General features: G+C 37.9%; 1 protein-coding gene across 4 annotated transcripts in view; it reads right to left on the bottom strand.

Annotated features, from left to right (window-relative positions):
• Positions 1 to 19,092, bottom strand: part of CAB39L (calcium binding protein 39 like) — a 112,506-nt gene that overhangs the window by 13,342 nt on the left and 80,072 nt on the right. For all 4 annotated transcript variants that reach the window (XM_066380908.1, XM_066380904.1, XM_066380907.1 and 1 more), the window contains 3 exons: positions 18,640 to 18,699; positions 14,967 to 15,032; positions 7,517 to 7,660 (listed from right to left, as the gene is read on the bottom strand). In XM_066380908.1, the coding sequence (XP_066237005.1) occupies positions 7,517 to 7,660; positions 14,967 to 15,032; positions 18,640 to 18,699 (270 nt within the window). The remainder of the gene's footprint in view (positions 1 to 7,516; positions 7,661 to 14,966; positions 15,033 to 18,639; positions 18,700 to 19,092) is intronic.

Here is a 19,092-nt window from a genome sequence, read left to right on the forward strand (position 1 = left end):
AATAGATATCTTTAGAACCTTTCACCCTAAAGCAGCAGAATATACATTCTTTTCAAGTGCTCATGGTACATTATCTAGGATAGACCACATGATAGGGCACAGAAGGGGTCTCAACAAACTTAAGAAGATTAAAATCATATCAAGCATCTTTTCTGATCACAATGGCATGAAACTAGAAATCAACCACAACAGAAAAACTGAAAAATACTCAAACACATAGAAACTAAATACCATGTTATTAAATAATAACATGCTATTAAATAATGAATGGATTAACAATGAGATCAAAGAATAAACAAAACAATTCCTAGAAACGAATGATAATGAGCATACAACAACTCAAAATTTATGGGACACAGCAGAAGCAATATTGAGAGGGAAGTTCATAGCATTACAGGCAGACCTTAAGCTAGAAAAAGCTCAAACACCTTAACCTTCATCTAAAAGAACTAGGAAAAAAAAAAACAGCAAGTGAAGCCCAGATACAGTAGTAGAAGGAAGGAAATAATAAAAATCAGAGCAGAAATAAATGACATAGAGACTAAAAAAACAATACAGAGGGTCAATGAAACCAAGAGCTGGTTCTTTGAAAAGGTAAACAAGATCGATGAACCTTTAAGCAGATTCACCAAGAAAAAAAGAGAGAGGACTCAAATAAATAAAATTAGAAATGAGAGTGGAGAAATAACAACTGACACAACAGAAATACAAAGGATTGTAAGAAAATACTATGAAGAACTGTATGCCAAAAAATTAGACAACCTAGGTGAAATGGACAAATTCCTTGAAACATATAGTCTTTCAAAAATCAATCTGGAAGAATCAGAAAACCTAAACAGACCGATTACAACAAGTGAGACTAAAACAATTATCAAAAAACTCCCAACAAACAAAAGCCCTGGGGCAGATAGCTTCACAGGAGAATTCTACCAAATATTCAAAGAAGAACTAACTCTTATCCTTCTCAAGCTATTTCAAAAAATTCAAAAGGAAGGAAGACTTCCAAGCTCTTTTTATGAGGCGAGCATAATTCTGATTCCAAAACCAGGCAAAGACAACACAAAAAAAGAAAATTATAGGCCAATAACCCTGATGAATTTAGATGCTAAAATCCTCAAGAAAATATTAGCAAACTAGATCTAGCAATATATGAAAAAAAAAAATCATACATCATGAACAAGTGGGGTTTATTACGGGGAGGCAAGGCTGGTACAGTATTTGCAAATCAATCAATGTGATTCATCACATAAACAAAAGGAAGGAGAAAAATCACATGATAATTTCAATAAATGCAGAAAAAGCATTTGATAAAATCCAGCACCCATTCATGATCAAAACTCTCAGCAAAGTGGGAATACAGGAAACATATCTCAACATGATAAAGGCCAGCTATGACAAACCCACAGCCAACATCATACTCAATGGGCAAAAATTAAAAGCAATCCCCTTAAGATCAGGAACAAGGCAGGGGTTCCCCCTTTCACCACTCTTATTCAACATAGTTCTGGAAGTTATAGCCATAGTAATCAGATAAGAAGAAGAAATAAAAGGCATCCAAATTGAAAAAGAAGAAGTAAAACTATCATTATTTGCAGATGATATGATATTGTACATAGAAAACCCTAAAGTCTCAGTCAAAAAACTACTGAACCTGATAAATGAATTCAGCAAGGTGGTAGGATATAAATCAATACCCAGAAATCAGAGGCATTTTTATACACCAACAATTAACTGTCAGAAAGAGAAATTAAGGAAACAATCCCCTTCACTATTGCAACAAAGAAAATAAAATACCTAGGAGTAAATTTAACCAAGGAGATTAAAGACTTGTACTTGGAAAATTATAAAACGTTGATTAAAGAAATCAGGGAAGATACAAACAAGTGGAAGCATATACCGTGCTCATGGATAGGAAGAATAAACATCATTAAAATGTCTATATTACCCAAAGCAATTCATAAATTCAATGCGATACCAATTAAAATACCAATGACATACTTCAAAGATATAGAACACATATTCCAAAAATTTATACGTAACCAAAAAAGAACACGAATAGCCTCAGCAATCTTGAAAAGGAAGAATACAGCAGGAGGTATCACATTTCCTGATATCAAAGGTCATTGTACTCAAAACAGCCTGGTACTGGCATAAGAACAGGCACATAGATTAATGGAACAGAATAGAGAACCCAGAAATAAACCCACAACTTTATGGACAACTGATATTTGACAAAGGAGGTTAAGAACATACAATGGAATAAAGACAACCTCTTTAACAAATGGTGTTGGGAAAATTGGACAGCTACCTGCAAAAAAATGAAACTAGATCACCAAGTTACACCATTCACAAAAATAGCTCAGAATGGATAAAAGACTGAAATGTAAGTCATGAAACCATAAGCATCTTGGAAGAAAATATAGGCAGTAAGCTCTGTGACATCTCTCGCAGCAATATATTTGCTGATTTATCTCCATGGGCAAGTGAAATAAAGGAGAGGATAAACAAATGAGACTATATCAAGCTAAAAAGCTTTTGCACAGCTAAAGACAATAAGAACAAAATAAAAAGACAAACCACACAATGGGAGAACATATTTGACAATAAGTCTGATAAGAGATTAATAACCAAAATTTATAAAGAACTTATAAAATTCAACATCAGAAAAGTAAATAACCCAATCAAAAAATGGGCAAAAGAACTTAATAGACACGTCTCCAAAGAGGACATACAGATGGCCAACAGGCAGATGAAAAAATGTGCAACATCACTAATCAATAGAGAAATGCAAATTAAAACCTCAATGACATACCACCTCACACCAGTCAGAACGGCGCTCATTAACAAAACAACTCATAATAAGTGCTGGCGAGATGTGGAGAAAAGGGAACCCTCCTGCACTGCTGGTGGGAATGCAGACTGGTGCAGCCACTGTGGAAAACAGTATGGAAATTCCTCAAAAAATTAAAAATGGAACTGCCTTTTGACCTAGCTATCCCACTTTTAGGAATATATCCTAAGAACACCAAATCACTGATACAAAAGAAGAAATGCACCCCCATGTTTGTGGCAGCATTGTTTACAATGGCCGAAATCTGGAAACAGCCCAAGTGTCCGTCAGTGGACGAGTAGATTAAAAAGCTGTGGTACATATATATAATGGAATACTACATGGCTGTGAAAAAGAAGGAAATCTTACCTTTTGTGACAACATAGATGGACCTGGAGACTATTATGCTAAGTGAAATAAGCCAGGCAGAGAAAGAAAAATATCATATGACCTCACTCATATGAGGAATTTAACGAACAATGGGAACTGAGGAATGGAACAGAGGTAGAGATGGGATCAAAGGGACCAGAGGCAAAATAGTCAGAGGGAAAGGGGAGGAGAGGATGGGATCAGAGAAGGGAAAGAGATTAGTGAAATTATATATACATAACACAGCATTATAGAGAGCAGGACAGCAAATTCTGAAAAGAAGGGGGGAGGGTGTTGGGGGGGAATCAAGGGGAACACGGGGGTGGCGGGAGGGAGATATATTCGGTTGGACACTTGAATTAAATTAAAATAATTGAAAAAAAGAACTGTGAAAAGAAAACTCTAGGACTTAGCTGTTACTTTTTCTAAATAAGAAAATACTATTTTAGGCAACTAAACAATTCAGTTCACATTTCAGAGGAAGGAACACAGTGCTGGGGTACAGGGTAGGACAAGTTTATACACATACACAAGTAAACAAGCAGTCAACTATTTTTAAGTGTACCTACTTTGTCCAATGATTAGATGGTCCCAATTCTGATCTCACAGGACAGAAGTAGGTAATTTCCACTCTGCCACCCACTGAATCCTTCTGTAATACTGCATTTTATATACAATTATATAAAGATTGTTCTCTTCTAGGATGAGATATTAAAATTCCATGGAAGCTGAATGAAATGACATACAGCCTTCTATAATTTCAGTCAAAAGGATCTTTAGCTGGTCATGGTCTATACTACATGAGCATTTTCCATTTTCCAGTCCTATACCAGTCTATTTTTGTTTTATCAAATTTGTGTTTATTTTTTATGAAATAATTTTAACTGAGAAGAATACAGGAATAATTGAGACTTTAAAAAAATATATTACAGATATAACTAATGGCTATTATATACTCTTCATGACCATTCTCTTCCCTAACCCTCCCCTGAAGGGTTTTAGACTGTAACTGCATATATATGAATCCACACATAGCATTGGTTTTGCAGGGCTTTTTTTTAAGTGAGAGAGAGAGACTGACAGGAAGGGAGAGAGATGAGAAGTATCAACTTGTAGTTGTGGCACTTTAGTTTATCATTGATTGCTTCTCTTACGTGCCTTGATCAGGGGACTCCAGCTGATCCAGTGATCCTTTGTTCAAGCCAGCAACCATTGGACCCAAGCCAGGAACCATTTGGTCATGTCTATGATTCCACACTCAAGTCAGCAACCCTGCACTTAAGCTGGATGAGCCCATGCTCAAGCTGGCGACCTTGGAGTTTCATACCTCGGACCCCAGCATCCCAGGTAGACACTCTATCCACTACGCCACAACCTGTCAGGCTCAAACTTTAACACCCATTTAATGTTTGTTTATCTCACTCAATGTTTCTGAGGTTAATCCATACTGATTCATATAATTCTATTAATGTTAACCAACTAATATATACAGTTATATGACTATGTCACAATTTTTATTTCTCCAGTTTCTTTTTGATGCCCATTTATGTTTTCTCATTTTACTCCATTCTAAACAATGTTGCAATGAACATTTTTGTACATGATTCCTTATGCACATATGCAACAGTGTCTCTAAGAAATTACCTAGCCTGACCTGTGGTGGCGCAGTGGATAAAGCATCAACCTGGAAATGCTGAGGTCGTCGGTTCGAAACCCTGGGCTTGCCTGGTCAAGGCACATACGGGAGTTGATGCTTCCAGCTCCTCCCCCCTTCTCTCTCTCTGTCTTTCCTCTCTCTCTCTCTCTCTCTCTCTCTCTCTCTCTCTCTGTCTCTCCCTCTCCTCTCTAAAATGAATAAACAAAAATTAAAAAAAAAAAAAAAGAAATGACCTAGAAGGAGATTTCAGGGTTAAACGGTATGTGGGTTTTTAGTTCTTAATTTTGCTAAAACTGCTCTCCAAAGTTGTTGTACCAATTTATAGTATAGGAAAGTTCCCATAGCCTTCCAACTTCATGAAGTGATATCTCACCGATATTTTAGTGGATATTTCCATGATTACCAGTAAGATGAGCATCTTCACCTATTTACTGGCCAATCAGGTTGCCTCATCTATAATTATGAACTTGTATCCTTTGCCCATTTTTCTACTTAATTGATTATCTTTTTCCTAATGATTTGTAAGTTATATGTATCACATTCTATCCTGTCTTTTCACTTGGCTTACGATGTCTTTTTTTTCAGCAGAAGTTTTAAATATTAATGTGGCAAATTTATTAATATTTTCTATTGTTTTTGATTTTTGTTTCTTTTTAAAGAAATTCTTCCCCCTCTAACATCCTAAAGACAGTCTCCCATTTTCTTTTCTAACAGTTAAAAAATTTGCTTATCAAGAGTAGATCTTTACTAGAATTTATTTCTGACAATGGAGGACAGAGCTTTCTTCTGTATGAATAATCTTTTACCTTAGAACAATTTATTGAAGAGTTAACCCTCTCTTCAATTATTTTATAATTGTTCCACTATCAAATATCAAGTTTCATATTTATGAAGGTTTATTTCTGGGCCCTTTACTCTGTTTTGTTGTTTTATTTACCAATCCCTGTGCCAATACAATATTGTCTTCATTTATTTTAAATTGATAATGAGTTTTTTTATTGTTGGCCATTTAAGTTTTATTTTTTAAATAATATTTTTATTTTTTAATTACAGTTGACATACAATATTATATTAATTTCAGGTTCACAGCATAATAGATATTTATATAACTTATAAAGAGATCACCTCAATATATCTAAGTATCTCTCTGACACCATAGTTATTGCAATATTGACTATATTCTTAATGCATCCCTATATATTCTTTACAGCCCTGTGACTGTTTCTGTAACTGACAATTTTTACATCTTATTCCCTTCATCTTTTTCACCCATCACCCCCAACCTCTTCCCATCTGGCAATCATTAAAATGTTTTCTGTATCTATGAGTTATTTTGTTTATTCATTTTTGTTTTTCTTTTTTAAAAAAAATATTTCCATTGACTTGAGAGAAAGAGAAAAGAGAGAAAGGGAGAGAGAAAGAGACGCATCACTCATTTCACTTTGTTGGTCCATTTAGTTGTATACAGTAGGGAGGGGCAAAAGGTGTTAATGAATATTTTGTTTTGTTTTGTTTTTGTATTTTTCCAAAGCTGGAAACAGGGAGGCAGTCAGACAGACTCCCGCATGCGCCCGACTGGGATCCACCTAGCACTCCCACCAGAGGGTGATGCTCTGCCCATCCGGGGCATCGCTCTGTTGCGACCAGAGCCACTCCAGTGCCTGGGGCAGAGGCCAAGGAGCCATCCCCAGCGCCAAGGCCATCTTTTGCTCCAATGGAGCCTCGGCTGCGGGAGGCGAAGAGAGAGACAGAGAGGAAGGAGAGGGGGAGGGGTGGAGAAGCAGATGGGCGCCTCTCCTGTGTGCCCTGGCCGGGAATCGAACCCGGGACTTCTGCACGCCAGGCCGACGCTCTACCACTGAGCCAACCGGCCAGGGCCATGAATATTTTAGTAAACTAGAGTAAATATACCTAATGATAAACTGTGATGCCAATAAAACTACTGGCTCCAAAAATGACATATGACGACAATGATATACTGATGGTACAGCATTCAGTGATAATATCAGGATATCAATTTTATATACAAATATGTGCCCAGGAAAATAAAATTTACCAAAATTTTTATTTAGGAGTATGGGATTAGAGATTAGATTTCTCTCACCTGCCCCAATTTAAAAAAATCTATTGTCCAAAGTTTCTAAGAGGTGATTTTATTGTCCATTTATTGCTATTATATCAAAGAAAAAGTATCAGGAAGATAAAGCAAATATTTCAGGGGTTAGTTTTCTTTCATAGCAAAATACATTTACGAAACTATTTCTGCATAAGTATTAAAAGCAAGTAGTACCCAAGTGTTTCTTCAGTGCTTCATTTAAGGTTCAAAGAAACACTTATGGCAGAAAGCAAAGCATTCAAATGCTCAGACTCAAGGTCTGGGTTCTAGCACAGTCAGTGATTATTTTAGTAGCTTTTGAGAGACCTTATCCACCTATTTTCTCAGTGAAAAAGAAATGAAAATATTTAGAGATAGGAATTAGTTAGCAATCCTTTTAAAAAGAAATGGTATTCATTAAAATAACTCTAAAATTTCATCTAAGTCATGCAAAACAAAAGACTGACTAATTTTTTCTCAAATGTAAAGGAGAGTGAAAAGCGGGGAGTTCACTACTGGAAACTGGAGAACAGTGCCCCCTTTCTTTCTGTGGCTCACACGTTACCTTAAAGACATGGAAGGCTTCAAACTGAATGTTGGGGCTTTTGTCCCGGAGCAGATTCATCATCAGTTTGAGGTTCTCCGGCTTGCTGATATATTTTGTCATAATGGCAAAGTTGTGCCTGTCCAGGATCAGTTCACCTAGCAGCTATAGAAAACAAAACACAAAATCAATGCTACCATCTGTCTGAGAGCCACCTTATTCAAAGTATACCTCCCTTCCTCTCACTGAAAAACAAAATATAAATGTGAGTTTAGAATGTTGGTATTCTAAAAAATGGAGAGTCCTTAAGTGCATCTTAAAGCACAACGAGAGAGGCACAGTTATCAAGTTAGTCTCTGCTCTTCACAGTTTTGCTAAAGTCTGTGTTTAACGCATTTCTGAATCTATTTTTTAAGCCAATCATTGCTACAGCTTAAGAAAAGCTCTCTTTTCAGCTCTCATCAAGAGTTAGCCAAAAATATATTATTTTCATTGCTTAAATTATCTTGCTTCCTTAAGTATTGCAGTAGGATAAGAATAACAAAATGACTCTAAAATTATGCCCTCTTACCTAAATTAATATACTCTAGTAGTTCACTGGGAAAAAAATAGATTATGTAAAGTGACTTTTATTTTTCTCCTAATATTTATTACAAAATCTGATATATAACCAGATTCACTGACTCTGAATCCAAATGAAGTTTAACAAGTTTTCATAAAAAAGAAAAGCAAGACATTTTCTGTTGACAAATTAATACTAGTTCCCAAAATGCAGCATTACACCATGTTATGAGCTTAATGTTTGTAGTATTCCCTACAAATCTGTATGTTGAAATCCTAACCTTCAGTGTGATGGTGGAGCCTTTTAGAGGTCAGGACATGAGGGCAGAGCAATCACGCAATGGGACTGGCGCTCTTATGAAAGAAATCCGTAGACTCCCACTGCTGGCATCTTAACCTTGGACTTTCCAGCCTCCAGAATTATAATAAATAAATATTTCTTATTTAAGCCACCCAGTCTATGGTACTTTGTTATATCAGCCAGTATAGATTAAGACACTTCAAAACAAAATAAAAATGCCAAAAGTGAGAATAGTTGAAGACTCTAGCAAACACAGCTAAATGTTTTGCTGCTCCAGCTCATAACCTTTTATTCTCACTGCAGGGGTAGCAATTTCTAAAGTTTTTAGCAACCAGGCAGCTGAAATGTACCCTTGACATAACTTTATATGTGATATATTTATTTTCCAATTCTCCCATTTACTGAAATTTTTCTTGATGTCCCAGTATAGTAATCTAGCAACAGAACCCCAGTTGTGTATATACGCGCGCACGTGTGTGTGTGTGTGTGTGTGTGTGTGTGTGTGTGTGTCTGGCTGTCAGTAAACCACAACCTTGCCTGTGATATATCTTTTGCCTACTTAACACGTACCTTTAGGTTATTTTAGTGCACATTATAATGTTGGTGAGCACAGGAAATGACCACTGTTGCATGTTATCTGGTCACCAGTTGGTCACATATGGAATGGCAAACATGAGAGGCGTTGCTCTTCCTCTTCCTTAATCTCTCGAACTAAAGCTAACTGAACACTCTTCTGGAAACTTTCTTTGCTTTTGGTTTCAAGACCATTGCATTCTTTTGGTTTCTTACTCCTTGTAGCTTACTCCTTTGCTGCCTATGTTACTGACTCCCTTTCCTTCTGCACTACATATCCAGGGATTTCCCAAGCTCTATACTTGAGTCACTTATCTTTTATTTCACAGCAGTTTTATCTATACCCATAGCTTCAACTATAACATCTGGGAAGGTGTCTCTCAAATCTACATTTCTAGTCTCAATTTCTTTCCTAAACTCCATCCTCACATTTCTAACCATCCACCAGGTTGCCCCAAACACTTCGCTGGCTTATCACATTCAACATCTCTAAAACTAATGCTTTCTTTTCTCTCATTGAAAAAAAAAATTGTATTAACTGATTTGAGAGAGAGAGGAAGGGATAGTTTATATGTGATATACTTATTTTCCAATTCTCCTATAAAATTTCTTGTTCTAATTATTTATGCATTCATCCTTGTATGTGGCCTGGCCAGGGATCAAACCCACGCCTTTTTGTTAATGACATCAGCTCGGCCAGTCCCTTAGGGAAGAATATTGAAATCTTCCTCAGCTCCTTTCTTTCCCTTGCTGCTCACATCAAATCTACATCCAAGTTCTGCAATTTTCTGTTTCTCGAGGTCTCAAACATCTTTCATTCCATTTCTACTGCTGGTACCCTCATGCAAACCCTCACAGCCTTTCATCTGGACAGGAGCAACAGCAGGCAAACAGTCACTTCGGCAGTCTTCACCAGTCCCATGCAATCTGCACATTATGTCACACGAACCTTCCTGAAGATCAGCCCTGTTCATGCTACTGAGTCCACTTACAAAGAGAATAAATACAGAAACAACTGTCTAGATTCCTATGGATGGCATCCAGAGCCCTCTGAGATCTGAAGACTTTCTTACGGCTTCCTTTCCTCTGCTCCCTCACTTAGTTTCCCTTATTTATGCTCCTGGCTCTGTGGTTTTATTCCCCTTTTTCCATCTCCCCATCCCTCAGCTTTATTTAGATATAAATGACAACACTGTATATGCTTAAAGTATATATCATGATAATTTTATATACATATATGTTGTGAAATATTTACCACATCACATTAACACATCCACTACCTCACAATTTTTTTTTTTTTTGGGTGTGTGGTGAAAATGCTTAAAATTCATCTTTGAAATATACAATACAGTATTGTTCACTACAATCGCCGTGTTGTCTATTAACCCCAAACCTAACTTATGTTATAGCTGAAAGTCTGTACCCATTGAGCAACATCTCTCCACCTCCCCCGCCCCCAGCCACGGTAAGCACCATTCCACCTTCTGTGTCTGTGAGCCTGACTTTCTCCCAAGCAGACTCGCCTGACGCTTTATGCTGTCCCCTCCCAGCTGTGGTCACGCTGCCTTGCAGTGCAGTGATGTGTGAGCCTCTTTAGAGTGTAAGCTCCACAAGGCATGCAAATCTGGTTTGTGTTTGCACACTTTACAGCTTATGTGATGTACAGTATGTGGATAGTGCTGAGTAAACAACCTGAGGAAGATTCTCCCATCACAGAATCTTCTCTACAAAATGTAGAAAGAAAGCTGTTTTGTTACTGAGTAACCATATCTAAAGCACTACATTGTAGGTAATCTATGAAACAGGCAGATAAAAACCGACCTTATTTACACAGCTAAAGAGCTACACTCCATTAAATAACATATATCCTCACTCTGAAAGTTAGCCTGCCCCCTACCTGTAAGAGGACTTGACTGCGTTCCTTGCTGTGCTCCCTCTCATAGTTCACCCTCAATTCACCTGGCCTTGAGGTAGCTCTTTGTTTTAGCTAACTGCTTTTATCTAGCTAATAAAGAGAATAATAAAACCTTTCAAACAAGAAATGTTTACAGTTTGGAGAGAAGCACCAAGGTTAAACTCCCTTGGCAACAGGGAGATAGATGTGCGAGCTTCTTAGATGTTTATATTTCAGACAGTACTGTGAGAGGGCCCCCAGAAGCTAAAAAAGCCGGCAACAGGCTTCTAAAATATAAGTCTCTCTATTATATATCTTTATAAAATATACATGTATACACCCACATATACACAGCTTTTATAGGGATATACATATATATATCATATATAGCTATATCTAAAAATATATTTCTATAAAATACATAATCAAATATAGTCAATAGCACATATAAAAATGTACACATACACATACTCACATACTAAGAGGCCTTTCAGCAACAAAGAAATTTCATTAAAAACATTTACCCTTAAAGTTGCACACACACATTCAATAAACATTTTGCTGACATGATGCTTATGAGTTAAACTCAGGTTGAGTCATCTCAATTTTTATTACAGGGGGATGTCCATCCTTTGCTAATGTAATTTCACAACTTTTCTGAAACAATCATGTTAAACCATTTGGCCAATAAACTGAGTCTTTTAGCCATTAAATGATAATCTATTTTAATTAATACTGACAGTAACAAAAGGCTGCATTTCATTATAATACAAAGCATTCTAAAGCAATACTGTACTATGTAAATGGAGAAAATCATATTTTTACTTCCTCAATTTTTATTTTACAGGCTTCATGCTATACAATAAAACCATGGACATCATGTCAATAGTTTTTTTTAACTAAAGGTTTTGATGAAATTGACCAGAGTCCAAAAACTCCTCCAAATTCCACCAAGCTTCTTTTGAATTATAATCTTTCTTGCTAGTAATTAAATATCAGGCCCCTGAAAAGGAGAAGAAAATAAGTTCTAAGCTCTGTCACATGAGGGAAAGGAATGTCTGTTAATTATTTTTTATTGACACTTGGAATCTAAGCTCCCTAAATAGTTTAGGGAAATTAAATATATGATTAACAAAAGGCAGCAAGTAGCAACTTTGGAATCAGAAAATAGCCTAGTGTGAGGAACAGAAGTGACTCCACCTTAAAGCTAATCCCCCGTCCTGACATCTGGTGATCCCAGACCCTTAACATCCTCCCCTTCTCCAGGGTGCTCTGGACTAGGGACACGGAGCTCTGGCTGATCCCAGGACTCACATCACTTCTCTCTCCAGGGTGAAGCGCCCTCCATGTTTCTCTTACCTCACCCTGGCCCCGGAGCTTCTGTTCACCTGGTTTCTTGGGTCACCCATATATTCTTACTGCTTTTAGCTATAACAGACGGTCTGAGGGGTGGAATCTGTTTCTGTCGCGGCTGCCAGAGGCACTCTCTGTAAACTCCCTTTGTGACTGACCAGCTGGACTTGTCTGCCTCATGTTTGGCATGTTGGCTCCTTCTAGCCTTTGGGAGCTGCTTTGTATACACTGCTCTTTCACCAAACACCTAGCTTTCATACAGTTTATTTTTGAAGAATACTGTAAGTAAAGATATTGTTGTAATAATTTAACCTCTTCTTTCCTAAAATTATAAAACATCTATGTATAAAATGTTACAGAATCCAGAGATATACACGGCATGAAAAAATGCAGCAGTGCTGCTATCCACATCTGATTTCCAAAATGAGAAACCAACAGTGTGCTAGCAGAACTCTTCAAAACAATGTTTTCTATTGAAGGAAAGAATAAACAAAATTTAATGAGCTCTTTCCTTGAATAGAGTTATACAAGACCATTTTAGTAATGTCTCTGCCTACAATGTAGCATTAAATAAAAGCCAATTCTTCAGTAACCATTTTTACAATTTCTGCATTTTCAGACATGCTTTATCTGCTTTTTTCTATTTTTTTTTTCACTGTCCAACCAGTGCTCGGTTTTACCATACTGTAAATGAAATATTCGCAAGACACTTGACTGTAGAGGATTTTAGGGAGGAATAGCAACCAATGTAGTATATCTGGGAGGATGAATAAAGAATAAGAAAGAGGCCTTATGAGTAGGCTGAGGCATTTGTAAATAAGTAGGAAACACAATCAGTGTGAAAGCAGAGACTTTCAATACCAGATACAAACTTGGCTGCTTCTTGCGTGTGCCACTGGGAACAGGGCAGAGGCCCCCCCACTGGAGAGCTGCAGGAAGAGGGAGGCGGGGTCATGGGAAGCAGGTGACAGCAAGCAGCACTGAGGAATGAGTCTTCTCGCTCCCCTTTGCTGCCGACCAAATTCATGTGACACTGGACCAATCACACATCCACTGGACTAACAGGCTTCTGTTTTTAAATGCAAATGCATCCTGGTATGGATAAATCTAAGTCATACTCTAGTCCTAATTATTTATTTAGAATTAATGAATACCTTCCAGAGATTGAACTCTAGGAATTATGATGAGAAATATTTATTTATTTATAAATTTTATTTTTATTTTATTCAATAGACATATCTATTTCTTACCATGAGCCACTCTCTGCTCTAAACAGTTTACAAATATTAACAAGGGAACAGGACAGGGTGGGGCTGAAGACATTTTGAGACGAGAATGAGGCACATGGGTAGGAGGAGTTGATAAGATAGTGGGGAAGAAAAAGCAGGAAGAAGGTCCAGAAGGGAGATGTTGGAATAAAACAGTCAGCTTTATAACTTTGCCTCAGACCCTACCTAGCTAGAGACAAATTTCTGTCACAAATTCTTTACACAGTTGAAATAGTATGGGGACAATTCTAAAATCGAAGACCCTCAGCAATTTTTCTCCTAATTCAGTTGTGACCTTAGTTGGTAACAACATCTCTACTTTGGTCAAGTATCTGACAGATTCCCACTGATAATAAGGATTTGGAAAATTAATGAGCAATTTGGGGCACTTCAGACCACAGTCATCTCTGTCCACGGCTTCAGGGTCCTCCTCCCTCCCAGGGAGACTCTCTTGCATTGCAATACGGACAAGCTCCTCGTTTGCCTGTCCTTCTGGAACCCTTAACAAAGGAGAAATTCTGTCCTTTAGGTACCTGGTGGTGGCAATAGGATGTTTCCTTATTTTTAATTGCTTTTAACAAACTTTCTGGACACGGGCGAGCATGGTATTTATGTCACTGCCTCCGCCTAGAGCTCAGTCTCACCACTCCATGCTACCGCAAGGAGAGCAGCGTGCCATTTTTTCCTACATAGATCACCTTGTGTGAGTTTCCACACAAAGGGAAACTCAATAAAGAGTGCTGAGTGACTGGCTGAAAATAGTACACTGGCCTCTCCATCACCGGGGACAGCTGGAGCAGTGAGGGCACATACAGGGGGAAGCAGGTCATGGGCAATGCAAAACACGGGTAAAGTGAATTCACAAAAGGTGGTACAAAATAGATTTAATTTATGGCTTTTGCTATCCAATGTTTAGAAACAAATGCACTGTTCTAAGAATGTCATCATCCCAACATATAAAAATAAAATAAGTTATATTTGTAAGCTCAAACATCAGACAAATTGCTTGACAAAAACCCACCAAGTATTTTCTGCCAAAAATATTCTTTTGAATACCTGAGTAGGATCTGAAGGGCAGAGACGCCGCTCCCCCCCCCCCCCCCAGAAGGACTGCCCTCCTCTTCTTGGACAAATGGCTGCTTCTAGGTACCTTTTCCCTGACGGAGGAAAGGCCACTCACAGACAGTTGTATCCCAAATCTGCGGGACCCCTGCTTAATGAGAGAGCAGCATTTCCACACAATTTCATAGGAGACAGAGTCTTAAATTGTAGGGGCTGTGTGGTTACACACACATACACCTTTTTTGTGTACTTACTATGTATTTTTAAAATTGTTACTTCTAAAAAGTTTCTGAGGCAGGACACTTACATTATTTTGCTACAAAGTATAGTTGTAACATAAAACATCCCTCAAGTTTAAAAAAAGGATACTTAAATCTTTCTGTGTTTACTTGTTTATTAATGGACAATTCACTAACAAGATATCAACTTATGGAGACTCTAAATTAAATTTGGTATTACCTTTAAAGATTGTCTCTTAGTCACATAATTTTCAGACTGAAGCAATTTCTCATAGTCTTCAAAAATCTAATGAGAAGAAAAGAAATATTAAGGAGTAAACCCAGCAGTTATTTCCCTGCTGTAGGTTTGCTGGCTTCCCGCTTCTGAGTAAATCCCCAACTCTGAGCCCAGTGCAGCCGAGCAGCCATGCTTTCTATCTCCATGTGCTCAGCCCCAGCCCAGCGACCTTCAACCTTCTTCATCTTGTGGCACACATGAATTGATGGCTTAGATTCTGTGACACCCCCCAAAACAGATTTTTTGCCAATGTGACCAAAAAAAAAAAAAGTATACTTTTGATTCATTCACATTGCACAACTATTATGTTGGCTGTTGTCATATTTTTTTTGGCAATCTAAGGGACAAGATCGGTGCCCCTGCAGCACACCGGTTGGCTAGGGCAGACCAGTTGAAAATGGCCGCCCTAGACTGATCACCACTGTCCTCTGGGAGGCTTCCCCTTTCACACTCCTCACTCACACATAAAGACACTGCGGGATAAGGAGGCCAAGTGATACAAGAGACACCCTTCTCTGTTGTATATTAGTTCTGCAAATTAGAAATAGAGTAAAGGAACATGGTAATTGAGTACTCACAATAAGTCATTTTGAATAAAACATCTATTGAGTGGCAAGACAACTCATTTTATACCATATTAAAGAAATCTGTTTATGTAGACATGCTGGTAGCTATTAGTCTATGAATAATTTGAGAAAGATTAAATACATTTAGTTTTACCTGGCAACTCATAAATAACCAAATGGTCAAATTCATAGCTTAATGGGCAGGGGAACAGGGCTACTTTTGTCACATGATGGCAATGCTAACTAACCCAACTGGCCTCTCTGTGGTTAACCATCAGTCATTACTTGGGCCCTTTGGTTCGCCAGAGAGCAGCAGCGGAAGCTCAGCAGCAGCCTCCCCCCAGAGCACAAGCTCTGAGATGACTGAGGGGCAGGAGCCAGACCAGCAGCACTGACGGGGAGTGTGCAGGGGCTGCAGAACACACAAAACACTCCTGCTCCTCAAGGAGTGAGGTGTGTGTGCATGGGTGTAGTGAGGGAAAGCTGGGCACACTGATGATAATTACTGAGAGAGGATTAACAAAGTGAAAAGTAAAAACAGAAATGGTAGACCCTGGCTGGGTGGATAAAGCGGAACATAGGAGGAGCAGCAACCAATAAGTTCACAATTAAATAAAATAACTAAGTGGAGCAATGAGTTGATGCTTTTCTCTCTTTCTCTCTCTCCCCCCTCTCTTCCTTCTCGCTTTCCTTTCCTTAAATCAATGAAAACAACAAAAAACAAAAACCCAGAAATTTTTAGTTCACATTAAAGTCACAGTAACTACAGTAGTGGTTTATTTACGGAACTCAAGAAATATGAAATCTTTGAGGGAACTTAAGTTCTCAGAGCAAGTGCATGCAGCTGACTCAGTGTCTGCGAAACTATTAAATCACCCAAGAAGTGACTATAGAAACAGACATAATTAGTTAGGTAAGCAAGGGGGGACAAAGAGAATGAGTTCATGGTCTCTCAAACTGTTGTGTATTATCCCTGATTTCAAAGCATTATTGCACATCTACCTCATTCTACAGAAAAGATCATCAGTTGATACCATAGGTTTTGTCATAAGCTATATTAGCCCTCTTTTATTTTCATTGATTATAAATGTAACATCTTATATGAGTCTTTAAAATTACATCTAGCATCTACAGTTACTGAAAAACCAAATTCCAATAATAGTTCATATCCTAGATTCAAAAACATGCCATTTTCTTTCAGTCTTGAAGCTTTTGGATGCCTCTGGGAATATGAATTATTCTCCCTTCATATTTACATTTAGATCAAAGCATTCCAATTGCTGTCACAAATGTTTTCTTAATAATTTTAGGATATGAAAGTCACTTTGATTTCATGATTATATTGCTAATTCTTAATCTTAAAGGTCAACTAGCAAAGAATTTCTGAATAAGAGAGACATAGCTTAATTTCTATGATTTGGATATGTAAAGATATAGGACACTGATAGGTAGGGTAGTCTATATCTTCTCAGTCATATGCTTGTTTCTTTTTATCTTTTCACATGGCTAACTATAAGTGTTTAACACAGTGGCTTGCATTATATTTCAACCAAACAGCACTGGTCCAGAGCATCTGAACCAATACCAAAACAAATCTTGTAGAGTTTCACTTGTAGGTTTGTGCTATGTTCTACTTTAATCATGAGGTTTCTATTGCTTATATATTTAGCAAAAGTATAGCTGCTTTTGGATGGATCTGTTGATTCATGTATATGTTCACTGAATACAACCCAATGCCCAATGTATGGTATTAAGTTCTGTATTAGGGATACAAGTAATAATGATAAAAATACTGAACGCTTACCATAGTACTATCCTCAAAACTTTAAATCTTGTCAAATTCCTACCACAGTCTTACGATTCAGGTATTAATATCTTTATTTTGTAGGTACAGAAACTTGTCCAGGGTCACACAATTAGTAAGAGGGAGACCTAGGTCTTGAAGCCAAACAAGCAGACTCTACTCTGAACCCCTATGTTCAACAGATAAGGTTCTTGCTTCTCAGGGAGCTCAAGAGCCAGCCAGGAAGATTCAGACACACCATAATAATACCATGTGAAAATGAGAAATGGGTTGGGGAGGGAGGCAAAGGGAGAGAAAGAGAGAGAGGAAGAGAGAGAGAGAGAGAGAGAGTGTGTGTGTGTTAGGGTGAAAGTGCGATTAGGAAAAGCTTCTGTGGCCCTGGCCGGTTGGCTCAGTGGTAGAGCGTCAGCCTGGCGTGTGGGGGACCTGGGTTCGATTCCCGGCCAGGGCACACAGGAGAAGCACCCATTTGCTTCTCCACCCCCCCTTCCTCTCTGTCTCTCTCTTCCCCTCCCGCAGCCAAGGCTCCATTGGAGCAAAGATGGCCCGGGCGCTGGGGATGGCTCCTTGGCCTCTGCCCCAGGTGCTAGAGTGGCTCTGGTCGCGGCAGAGCATCGCCCCCTGGTGGGCAGAGCGTCGCCCCTGGTGGGTGTGCCGGGTGGATCCCGGTCGGGCGCATGCGGGAGTCTGTCTGACTGTCTCTCCCGTTTCCAGCTTCAGAAAAATACAAAAAAAAAAAAAAAAAAAAAAAAGGAAAAGCTTCTGAGAAGCATCACATTTCATCCAAATTGCAAAAGGATGAGGTGGATTCATTTAGAGAAAGGATTTGGTATTTCTACTAGTAAGTATAACTAATTATCAACCAGGTAAAATAATTTATGTTAGTAAGAGTGGGGTGTTCTTCCATTTGGGAGAGCTGCCTACAGGCTCTAAAAGGCAGTGTGGATGCTCTTAAGTCAAGATCAAAGTGAGCAGGTGCCAGTTGTTTCTTGGAGCTCCAGAGCAAAACAACAGGAAGAGATGTGAAAAATGAGAAAGTCCTGCTCTGCTGCCATCCTCAGTTTTCCGTAAAGTTTCCTGATGATCTGTCTTCTGGGTAACAGACAAATTAGGCATATGGTAGATATGGTTGGTTTCTATTGTGGATCATAAATAGGAGTAAGTGCTTATCGATCTAAGAGGAAGAGAGGGAAGAAGGGTGGCAGGAAAGAAAGAGAGAATGAGGTAAAGACTTAAAAATACTTACAGTGTCATAATTTTGTTCTAAGAAGTCTGCTACCAACACTTTATGTCTGGTTAGTAAATCCTAGAGAAAGAAGAGCCAAGTGAAACAGTATTATAATAGCTAATCAATTTTTACAAAATGTTCTTTTCTTGCTAAGATTTAATGTCTTTTAATTTGAAACATAAAAACGTTATAGAAAAAAAAGTTTACATCCCAAAATGATTTCCATTCTTAGTTTAAGATGTGAAATATAAGTTTGTTTCATGTTAAAAACTAGTGTTTATTTTAAATTCATATTATTGTTAGAGTACAGAGATAATTTAATTACTAAAACCAAAGGAATTTTAGAAATGAGTTTACAGTGTATTTCTTCAAACCACAACTCTGCATTGTGCATATGATGTAATAATATTCAAATAAAGTTTATGATGACCTTTTAAAAGTATCTTTAATAACTAATCATTTTTTTCTTTT

This window comes from Saccopteryx leptura, chromosome 4 (assembly GCF_036850995.1).
Source record: "Saccopteryx leptura isolate mSacLep1 chromosome 4, mSacLep1_pri_phased_curated, whole genome shotgun sequence".
Taxonomy (NCBI): domain Eukaryota; kingdom Metazoa; phylum Chordata; class Mammalia; order Chiroptera; family Emballonuridae; genus Saccopteryx; species Saccopteryx leptura.